The following is a 12,121-nucleotide window of genomic DNA, read 5'->3' as shown; positions in this document are numbered from 1 at the left end:
CTTAGGAAGCATTTTCTATATCAAATTTGAAAAGAATTTACTGAATTTGCACTTGATCATACTTTCTCACAAAATAAGAGAAAAGGATAACAATTTTATCGTCCAGGCTGAACTGAAAAAGTATCTTAATTCAACCTTTAGATTTGAAATATATAATAGAATAAAATGCAGGCTGACCTGGTTTTCAACAGGATTTGCTCGTCCGCGGGATAACGAATTTGACTCGGCTCCAATGTTCTCAGAAATTATGGGCATTATTTGACGTAACACATTAGACAAAAATATACCTTCTTCGCTTCCTGTTGTTGCTGCTCCCTCCTGAGAACTACTAACATTCCGAGATTGGGATTCCCTAGTTGATGAATTCAGATTACGTCCTGCGGCATCTTGTTGATCAGAGTTTCTGTTGGAAGACAATGGAATACCTGCCCCTTGAGGACGTGAACTGGATGGCTCTGCTCGCTGCAATGAACCTGATCACCAGAACAAGAAAAGAAAGTTAGAAGCAACTTAATAGAAAAGCAGTTAAAATCTTTAGACCACATTAATGCAAGCAATCATCAAGTAATTTGCTAGTAATCAAGCCTTTTCCGATGTCAGCAAGAAGTAACAGTCTTAGACAAACCAGAAGCAGGAGATCCTCCAGAAAATCCAGAGCCAAGTTGAACGGTTCCAATAGAAATTGAAACAAACCTTGACCTTGCTCTTGCTCTTGCTCTTGCTCTTGCTCTTACTCGTGCTCGATTAGGTAGCGGCTGAATATGGTTCATAAATTAGAGAATGAACAAATCATACAGACGTGAAAACCCAACAGATTAATATTTCTTAAAATACCATTCGAACCATTATAAGATTGCGAGAGGATAAGAAAACAGAGGGTCCCGCATTCACCAGTACTTCAGTCTGAGAAAAAAAAACAACGGTTGCAACAAGTTAAATTTTGAGTAGACTCTATACTATACTGCAAATACGCATGGTCTGATGAATATTAAATACAAAAAACGAAGAGTAAATTAACGCACTGGCGTTTGACCCATCTGCAAAGTCAGTATTATACGACCAAGCTCAAGCAGCAAAACACCCAAGTATTGAAAAAGATATCCCGATCTTAGAGCATTAACTTGAATTCTGGACCGCTCTGATAAATCAGTCACACTGGCTTGACCTTCCAGTTGCCTAGCAAGTTGCTGCAGGAGAGAAAACAGAATTGTATTGCCCCGTCCTCTCTAATCATGGCAAATATTTAAGGTTTTATTTTCTTTAAACATCTTACAAAACTTAAACCTTCATCCTCAACAGTATTAGGAAGAAGATGATTTCAAGAATATCCAGGGAAAATAAAAATTTCAGAGTCGCGAAAATATTTGCAAATAAGCTCACGATGATTTATCGGCTTATTTCTCAAAGCTTTCAGGGCATTCTTCTACAATGAGAACTTTCCACCACAGAAAAAGCTTTTAAAGATGAATTTCCAAAAATTTAAGTTGAAATTATAGCAAGAGCAACTAACTTTATGCGTTTACTTATTTCTGTCAGGAAGAATTACATAACATGTGGACATACCGATAAGCTCTCAATGCCTCGTTCAATGATAATTTGTCTTCTCGATAGCATCAACTCTGCCAAGTATTCTGGTGTTGGAAGCCTTCTCTGCTCGCTAGAATGCATGTCAGCATTTAAATCATTTCCACGATTCCCACGAGTCCCAGAATTTCTTGAATTTGCGCCTCGCCTTCCACCTGAGCACATGAAAATTAGACAACTTAAGCCAAATAAAAGCTGGGGAAGGTGTTTCTTTTTCTTTCTTTTTTTTTTTTTTGGGGGGAGGGTAAAGTCATGTTTGAACCCCAGGAAAGAAGGTTCCTGACCATTGCGTTGCCTCAAGTTATCCAAAAATCGAGACAAAGTAGTCAATGAATCAGGAATAACCTGCAAGAATTTTTTTCATACGTCAATAAACCTAAGTTAGCAACGGATGGAGACAGCATAAAAAGGCACATGTCAAGGGCAAGATAAAGATATTTTCATATTCTTTACGTAGAACACAAAAGGCACAAAAGAAGAATGTTAAAATTAAAAATCAAAAACCAAAAGTTTACCGATGGCTCCAGAGATTCCAAGGGAACAGACGTTGAAGTAGCTTGTTCAGGCTGCTGATTGCTAGAATTTCTCAGACCAGTGAGTCCTGGCGCAGTCAAGAGGAGTTCTGAAGGAGGACGCTGTCCAAATAAACATCTTGAAATAATCAATTAACCCCTCTCGGAGAGGATGGACTATTAAAGTTGTCCTATGCAAAAAACAGTCATACAAAGATGACCACATTGGGAAAACCAACTTAGCAGTCTTCCAGTGTAGAATTGGATCCTCAAGGCAAAACTTCCATAAACTTACATTAGGATCAATCCCTACAATACCGCGTCCAATCCTTTGTAGTTCGAAAGTAATGCGTAAAACTGCACCAATCTAAAAGATGAAAAGAAGAAAACCATAAATGTTTGTCCATTTTAGCCCCATGTAATTTTGTGAATGTCATATTCTTACCAAACTGGGATCAGAAAAAGGTCCATATCTGTTATCAGGTATGGTGGAGGTACTAACTACCATACGGGTACTTAAATGATTATTAGGATTATGCCCAGTACAGGATGGGGGATCAGCTGCTGCATAAAGGTTCTTGATAATCAGTGTAAAAAGAAATAACTATCACCCCTTATGAATGGTCATATGATATAAAACCAATAAAACAATATATACAATTGCAACAGAACATCCAAATATGAACATTATAATAGCACTATATAAGTATCAGAATCAGGTCAATCGAGGACAATGATATCGTAATACTTACCCATAACCTAGTGAATAGTTACGCTAGCTCAGAGGCCAAACAATATACGGCACTCGTCTTCAACTAAGCCCTTGTTTGGCCCCCATTATAATGAAAAATTTGGGTAAAATGTATTTTGGAATAGTGGTTTTTGGGAGAATGTGTGGTTAAAAGGGAAAAAAAATTTACATGTAATATTATTTTATTGAAGAATGCGTGGTTGAAAAGAAAAAAGAGAAAAAAGTGTTAAAATTTTAATGGGAACCAAACAAGGGCTAAATGTGAACAGAAAAAACTGATTCATAAGCTAAGGTGCCTAAAAATCAGGTAGATGCTTTAAAACAATCATCCATCAATAAAAAAATTATCTATCTAATCAATCAGTGCATGTGAAGTGCTATATTTTATGATTTCATAGCCAAACGACAAAAATTAGCTGAAAGAAATACCACTTATTTACTTTTTTATATCTACCATTTTAAGAGAAGGGAAGAAGGAAAAGAAATCTCGAAAGGAAGAGTTAGCAATCTACAGTATGATTTGTCAAAGATAGCGTATAAATCAACAAAGTTATTTTGCAAAGACAATTAGAAACTGAAGAAACTAAATCCAAAGGTGCTTCAGTAATCATATTGTCATACTTCAATGAAAGCGATGAACACATTTCAATGCAATAACTACCAAGGTAAAATAAACTCTTAAAAACCAAATTAATAGAGAAACCACTTGATTGATAGCATTCAGAATTGAATACAAAAGATAAAATTGGTTAAATCCCTTTTTTGAGCACTAAACTTCATATTTATCTTAACAGTTACATCCTTCTATTGGTTACGTTCTTTATTTCTTGTCTAGCAGAAACTAATCGAGCACCTTTTATTACAAAACTACTTAATCTAGGGCAAGCGACATTCATATCAAATCCTCCAGAAGCTCAATAGGAAAGTCGGGTCTCCATTAGTTTGACGACTTGTGGTGGTGACTTAAATTCACAATTTGATCTACCCAGCACGTAATTAGGTGGTTTATTACCAACTAGATCCTTCAAGCTACGTGGAGCAACTTGAAATAAAGCGGGTTCTAATGCAAAACGATAATTTAGTGTATATGACGTATATTAAAAGGAAAAACTTTCAGATAACACCACAACCTTAGGTTCCTAGAGTTTTGCATCTAGTAAATATAAAATTCCAAAAATTCAAATAGGATCTTGATGCCATAGAAGAGCAGAATATAATTTGTTTCTCAAGTTCAAGATCTTTTTACTATCTACACGTTGGCGAAACAAACTTACAACTTACAAATAGGCTAAAAGTCAACAGACCTGGTTGGTTGAGTGAGCTGTCTGAGGATGGAATAACTGGTTGTCTCGTGACCAGGTGCAATGTGTGACCATCTTCCACATCTTTAAGAAATTCAATTTAAGGAACTCAAACATCAAATGTCCATCTTTTCACCTCTATCAGGCTTCCTCTGAAAATGGCAGCATAGTAATTTTAACAACATAATAGAATATAACATGTTACTAGCACAACTGTTATGCTTTCGAATTGGATTGCATTTGAGTTTGTTTCCTTTAGTGAAACAGATGCGTGAAATTTCCTACTAACAGAGAGGGGGACTTGAAAATTAGTTGAATTGAACAACAACATTACAAATTATCCTGAAAAGAACAACATTACAAATTATCCATTCAGTTACTGTTTAGCATGTGAATCACATGACCAGCCATCCAACTTATATTCTTTAACAAAGTTTCCAAGCACAGAAGAAATTATGATGACATATTTTATCTACTACTTGTAGATCTCAAGTTCATCAACTGACATAAAGACCAACAAATACAGCTTGCTTTCTGATGAACATGAACTGTGGGCAGCTTGTATGAGTAGTAATTTATATATTTGTACGTGCCATTAGTTATTTAACACTTCCTCGCATTTATGAATCATATAATTAAGCCCAAACAGCAAATGGAACACTCTTTTCCCATATTTCAAGCATGACTTGGTTTTAAAGAGAGAGCTACAAAAAAGATCTAATTTATTCCTTCATATTTCAGCTCATACTCTTCCAAGTATCTGGATTTCACATCTGGTCTCGATTAAGTAAAAATTATCAACTCTCGCTCATGTTGATACATCATTTTTGGGTAAAAAAAAAAAATCTCCACTAGCCATATTATCTAAAAGCTGAACTTTTATTGCCCCCAGGGCACATCTCCAAGTGGTTAAAAGGGAGGGTGGAAAAATCCAGCTGTGCTTGAAACTGCCGCGTCAAGGGTTCGAAACCTGAAATATGGATTTGGCTCTTGGGTAAGTGCAAGTGTATAATCAACCTTCCACCCTATACCCTTGGAGGCATAACCTGCGATTTACCTCCCTCACGATACTCTAGGGTAGGGACGGTGGGGAACCCTTAAGGTTGGGGTTCAACCTTTTAAAAGCTGAACTTTTATTAGATTTGAGCCACATGAATTTACCTGATCTTTTTTTTTTTTTAACATGACCACCTCATGAGTAGGCTGAGTTCATTTTTTCTATCAAAACCTGACACGTCTACATTTTTTTTAATAAATGGGTGGTGGTGAGACTCAAGTTGGATTTTTACCCGATACTGATAGTATGGAACGAAAGTTGATTCTAGAATATTTGAGATTACATAAGTTTATGTACACAAGTAATAATCTATTCTTCAAACCTATATATTCAGTCTAGACATTTTTACTTTTTTTTGAAAGATAATCGAATACATTCAGTCTAGACATAATTCTAGGTTCAATGATAATTCCTACCAAATTTGTCTAGCATAATTCTAGGATGAACGAAATCACTACAACCAAGGGCTCAATACATAAAAGGAAAGATACAAAATCCCTAATATTAGGAAATTAATATGGCAGAATTTCGACAAAATATACCTAGCCTCAACAAAAAACTTTCATTTTTGGATTAGATAAAAAGATACCTTACTTTTGTCTCTCAACAAAATCCCTATGTTGCTTCAATTGAATGTAAAATTTATACATTAATTTTGGATGAGAAAAAAAAGTACGATACCTATCTTATCATCGAAAAATCCAGTAGATTTCAAATGCATAAAAAATTCAGTGTCTATGCCTTCTAAACAACTGCATTCTATGTAGTAAAGTATGAAATTAGAAGTCTCATTTTACTAACTACGAAGGTTAATATTGATATAGGACTTCTACAAACAAACAAGCTCAGAGTATTTTTTAGAGTGTAGTTAAATAATCAACTGTACTGTAATGTAGTTTAATACGTGGTAATGGCCTCACAACTCAACCTCAGAACAGTGTTGGGTTTTCTTTTTAGTTGCAAAATTATAAGTTCATATAAATGAGTCGTGAATAAGTAGGTCTTACGAATTGTGTGAATAAAATTAATGTTTGACTTTGAAAAGTAACTTTTTAGCAACTAAAAAGGAAACCCAAACAAAGGCATAGCACTTTTAAAAGTGAACAACACATTTGAAACGTCTTTTGATAACTTCCATGGATGCATAAATCAATCAAAGAACATTCCTTGGCTACTTGGAAAGGAGACTTCTTAAATACTTCCAAGTTCCATAGGGTCAAAAAAATAAAGAAATGATCAGACGCCTACATCCTGCATCTTCAAAGAACATTCAAAGTGGGAACCCAAAAGCTAGACCAAACTTCTCAAAGATATCAAAGCACACTTAGGCCTAAGTTCATCCTACTCCATGATAAGGGCATAAAGAGGCAAAGGATACGGTAAGCGGAGAGGAGCTGATCATCGTTCAAAATTTTTCCACGGCATATTAGGCGCTGTTGTTCTGACAAGACACCAGTTACAGAAGCAATCTGTTTCTTTAGCTCAGGAACAGGCACCTGCAGCCAATACAAAAATAAAGAAACTGGAGAAGAAATTAAAATCAGCAGGTAACAACTATTGCCAGATTTTAAAATTTCAATCCACTGCCAATATTCTTTAATATCATTACTGCAACAAGTGCAGTTTTCCTTTAAATGCACAGAGATGAATGTTGCAGGCAACAACAACAACATCAGACAATCATTCAGAATGACAAATCAAAATCTCAAAATATAAAGTCGTGCACCCAGTAAATGGAAAAATAATCTCCCTCTCTCACTGATGGCTCCTCCTTTATACCACTAAATCGCCCATTCTGCTGATAATTGTTTCTCAAACAAAGTCAAATCTTTTGTGCCCACCATCCCACCTCCTTTCTTAAAAGATTGTGGCAACCAATCTCTACCCCAGGTCTCAAATCTATCGCCATTGTTACGTTTGCACATTCATCAACTCCGTCATACTCTCATGCTGCCAACCAAAGCACAATGAGCCATTTCCATTGGTAAAAGTGGGTCCAAGTGAAAACTCACAAGGTCATTATATAAATTGATTGCCACTTCGACCCGTTGGTATTACATACTTACCAGACCACAGATAGAGAAGATGAAGTCCTGGAGGTAACTGCATATAAAGTTCTTAAGCTTTACAGTTCACAGCAGATGTATATAAACCTATATGTAAGCATATTGAATAGCACAAAGAGAAAGAAGACTGGGAAGAGAAAAGAGAATGGTTACACGAAATATGCCTGGATATTTTTTATCATAATTAATGAGAGGCAAAGCGAAATCCTCCTTGTGAAGAGGGTAAAGAATTTTCAGTATTGAGAAGTTCACAATTGCAGGATAGACAATTGATTTTGCATCACAGCAACCAGTGATTATAAGGGAGTCTCTACTAACAAACATAAATTCTAATATGGAATCAAAAACAAAAGATTCCCATGAAAATTTGTTCAAATATAAAATAATCAAAGTCTAAATACAACAGCCCAAGATTTCTGATAAAAACAGCGAAAAGGAACAGAGTCATACACATTTGTTCACTCTTAATGTGTAGATTTGAGAATCCAGTGTCTTGATATTTATTTCAACAGTTGTTTCAGAACATTCAGCGGCATCATTTTCGCATATCTTTATGTCCTTGCCACCATTACTTCCCATCTTCTTCAAGATCCCGCCAAACCCTGAAATAATTGGCAGTTAGAATCATGGAAAGAGTGAGGGCTTTGAATACCCCTTTGGGAATAGGCATTAGTAGAAACGAAAAGGATCAAGCAATGGATGACTCCACATAGGAATATGATATTCAATATGTCATACTTCACTTACAACCCTCAGGTTTGACAAGACACCCCTTAATCGGCAGGGATACAAAAATAGCGATTTTTCCTGAAATTACCATATCTACATCTGTTACCAGAGCAAAGTGACAGCCAAAAAATGACGAATTTATTTTCTCAATCCATTTCAATTGCAAAGGCGAAAAGAGCAAAAAGATGAGGTCAGATAAAAGAAGATGCTTTAGACTAAATAAAAAAGAGAAACAAATTAGTTTTTGGAGCAACGCCAGCTTTCTGCAGTCCTGGTCCTCCCATCCCCCTCCAACCTCAAAATCTGAAACTAAAAATGCACAGATACCACCACCATAACTACAACTGTCACTGCATGCCAGCATCACAACCAGCTCCCTCTACCCTCATCCATTCTTTACACCACGCAATAGATAAGAAACAACTAGAGGACCTCAATATCCAAACTCCCTGATCATCCTGCAACACCCCACTTTCATTACTCTTTTACTATGGACTTAGAATGGTGATCAATGACTAAAAAATATAAAGGAACCTGATAGCTAAAATGGCTACCTGTAGTCAAGAAGCTGCAGTTACATCGTGAGGTCAACAATATTGATACCCAGAAACTAATAGCATAGCAGTGCAAGTTTTTTCATTTCAGATACACAATGAAATTAATGTTTGTCAAAAGTAAATAGCTCAGAAAATGGCAAATCAAGTTAGCATATTACTTTTGTACTAGATTCAGAGGGTTTAGGCGGATACGATGTGACTGGTTGTCATGAAAAGAGAGGAAGAAGTGGGAAATAATATTGCTGTGATAGGGATAAAGTTAATAAAGGGATGAGGAGAGAAGGTCTACCTAAGTGGAGAGACAGATAGGAACCTGGACCGACTGTGAAAGCATATACCATCTCGCATTTATTTTTCTTTTTTTCCTTTCTTGTTCCCTTAATTTATTTTTCTAACATTTCAAAACAGCTTATGAGGTGAAGGAAGACGACTAAAAAATGGCGCTTGATTTCAGTCCTAATTTGTAAGTATATTCATACATGTGCACTTTCCAAGTACCCATATAAGCATGAGATCTTAGTCAATATATACGAACCTGCTGATACAATTACTAGATATGTGAGGTGAATCTCCTTTTATCTACATTCCATTAAAAAAAAAAAAGAAATCAGGTGTGCAGAGAATTAAAAAGTTGACGTTACAATCCAAGAGCTACATTACGTACAAGTTCCATGCAATCATTACCAACAATGTAACAAGCTCCGTGTCTCTAGTAGAGCAAGTGCTCATCTACGAGAATAAAAAAAGCTTGAGAAACTCTTTTATCATACAGAACGTGTCAATCTCTAAAGCCACCTGATATATGTCGCCAGTAAAATATAAAGAATAATCTCAAAAGAAATGAGATATGGTAGGGAAATGAGAAATGCCGCAGCCAATCTTGGTGTATGTGCAAAGATTCCATATTATTGCATCCATGTAGTCCTATAAAACAAAAAATCCGGAGTGGCCAAAATATTCTATTTTTATGCCACGACGAAATAAATGCGACAAAACTCCTTTAGCTGCACTTTCCGTAGAAAAACTCAACTTCGTCTTCAAGAAAACTCAGAACAGAACAGAACAGAACAGAATGTTCAGGTCCTAGAAATCCAAAAATGACCATCAAAACCAATCCCTCTTCTATCCCTTAAAACACATTACTCTCATTTAATTAAACATCAGTACCAAAAATCACAAAAGCGATAAAAAGGCAATAATAGAAAATTCTTGATCACTGGTTATCTTAGAGAATTCTGAAACCCTAAACTTGAAACAAAGATTAACTGGAAAATCATTCTTTCTCAGAGCCCATTTCTTTGATCACGAGAATAAACGATCGTTACACAATAAAACCAAGATAATTCCATGCAAACAAACATAATATACTAGTACATAAAAAAAGTGGATTTCAACTTTCAAGAAATACAATGCAAGAAACAAGAGTAAAAAAATATTTAAACCTATGATAGTTCGACCAAGAATATAGCTCTGGAGCGGTCAGCAGAGATGAAAATGGCAGAGAGAGAAAGGGACTCCGTACGCTGATGTGTCTTTTCTTTTAATTCTTTATTTGCATTATCTCTGAGATTGGGGATTAAAGTGATACTGTGCGAGAATTTGTGAATATAATCAAATGCGAAGTAATAAGGGTTTTTTAACGCTGAATTTGATTGATTTTTGCAAAATTTGAGTGAGAAATTTCTTATGTTTATTGGTTAATAAGATTTAGGGATAATTTCCTCAATGATAATTGTACTTATTACACTATTTTTCATTGATCATTAAAGTTTGAAACGTTTTTAATTAACGATTAAATTTAATAAGTATTAACCCATCCATTATTCTATCAGTAATCGTTAGAGAAGTCGAAGTAAAGGATATCATGTGTAGTGGATATTCACATGTAGCACATTCAAACATTACTTTTCATCATGTCATATAAGTTTTGTAGCCAGTTAAAAACGTTATTGAAGGTACGACGATTACTAGAAATTATTGTAAAAAGTACATTGATTAATGAGATACTTGAGTTTTTATTTTTCATAAATGTGGGGATTTAAATTTGTTTGGTCCGTAAATTTAAAAATTAGAAAATTTGTACCATTCCTCAAATTATTAGTCAAGTAACAAGTTAGTTTTTAACATTTCGTTATAATTACATACGATAAATATATCCAAATTTTCTGTTAGATTGTCATGTGAACCTCATAGTCCGTTATAAATTTACATTTAGGCTCAGTTTGATTTTGTTAAAAATTATATTTTTAAGTAAATTTTAATAAAATTTGATGAAGTATATGATTAAAAAATAAATAAAAGTCGCAAATCTCATGTATGATTGAAATTAAGTTCCTAAAAACGAATTTTAATAAAGGGGACCAAACATGAGCACCAAAAAGTTGGAAGTGAAAGATACGTATGTAAATGACTTTTAAAAGACAACATCGTAATTAAACAATAGATAATTTTGGGGGAGCAATTGACTTTTTGCTTGTTTGATAGGGATTTTAATAATTGATTTTTTGATCGTTAGAGATAAAGTGGATCCTACTTGTGAGAGAAGAATTCAAAAATGACGACTTTAAATAGTGAAATAACAGTAAAAAAATTAATTTTAATTGACTTAAAATTTGTACTAAACAAGCATTTATTTTAGTGGCCACCCCGTAAATAAGTAAAGTACTGGTTTTAATTGTGTCTTTTAGGACAATGATGTGTAAATTATGAAGGAACAATTCCTCGATGGTTTTGCTACCTCGATGAGTATCTCCTTGATGATAAAAAAAAATATGATGCCAACAAGCACGATTAGGGAAATAAGACATGGAAATGGAAAAATATTAATGAGGTCCAACCTTTTTGCACATTAGGCAAATGAATGACAATGTATTTGGAGGAACACAGAGTTTTGAGATAAGAACTAGAATTTGTTTAGGTGTTACAAAGGGCTAAACAGCTTAAATCACAATTCAACGCATTGAAGTTGAATTCAGCGTAGATTAGAAAAATCAATTCAACGTAGGATACTACTACTTCGATTAGGAAAATCAATTCAACGTATTGACGTTAAATTTAAACGTGAATGTACAAATGAAGAAATCACAACCGACTTGGCATAAATTATTTAGCCCTTGTTTGAGCCACATTATTGGAATGAAAATGCATTTTTGAATAGATATTGATGGAAAATGTGTAGTTAAAAAATAAGGAAATATTTTGAATTTGCGTGTAATATTATTTTATTAAAGAATATGTTGTTGAAATGATATCAAATCACTATTGAAAAATGTATTTTTTTTCAAAAAATGTGGCTCAAACAAGGCCTTAGTCATATTTTGGATTGCAACCAACCAAGACCAGAAGAATATAGAAGAAACCAAGTGCTTGACAATTGTCCACAGCCTTACTAGAAGAAACGAGAAGCATCAACCGACTTTCAAGCATTTGGTTTCTTCTATATTTTTCTTGTCTTGGTTGGCTGCAGTCTAAAATATGACTAAATAATGTATGCCAAGTCGGTTGTGATTTCTTCATATCGTACATTTATGTTTAAATTTATCTTCTATTCGTTGAATTGATTTT

The 12,121-nt window shown here is 34.6% G+C and overlaps 1 protein-coding gene across 1 annotated transcript; it reads right to left on the bottom strand.

The window, feature by feature from the left end:
• Positions 1 to 43: 43 nt before the first annotated feature.
• Positions 44 to 10,218, bottom strand: LOC111383967. The gene is made up of 13 exons (XM_023008170.1): positions 10,080 to 10,218; positions 7,722 to 7,873; positions 6,584 to 6,701; positions 4,152 to 4,232; positions 2,542 to 2,660; positions 2,392 to 2,463; positions 2,100 to 2,219; positions 1,869 to 1,929; positions 1,564 to 1,739; positions 1,023 to 1,187; positions 835 to 903; positions 626 to 755; positions 44 to 473 (listed from the first exon to the last, which is right to left on the bottom strand). The coding sequence occupies exons 2-13, from the start codon at positions 7,848 to 7,850 to the stop codon at positions 67 to 69; spliced, it is 1,647 nt and encodes a 548-aa protein (XP_022863938.1). The 5' UTR covers positions 7,851 to 7,873; positions 10,080 to 10,218; the 3' UTR covers positions 44 to 66.
• Between the last annotated feature and the right edge of the window lie 1,903 nt (positions 10,219 to 12,121).

Source organism: Olea europaea, unplaced genomic scaffold (genome assembly GCF_002742605.1).
Source record: "Olea europaea var. sylvestris unplaced genomic scaffold, O_europaea_v1 scaffold2797, whole genome shotgun sequence".
Taxonomy (NCBI): domain Eukaryota; kingdom Viridiplantae; phylum Streptophyta; class Magnoliopsida; order Lamiales; family Oleaceae; genus Olea; species Olea europaea.
The sequence above is the reverse complement of the archived record's forward strand: the minus strand, read 5'-3'. Positions and strand labels throughout refer to the sequence as shown.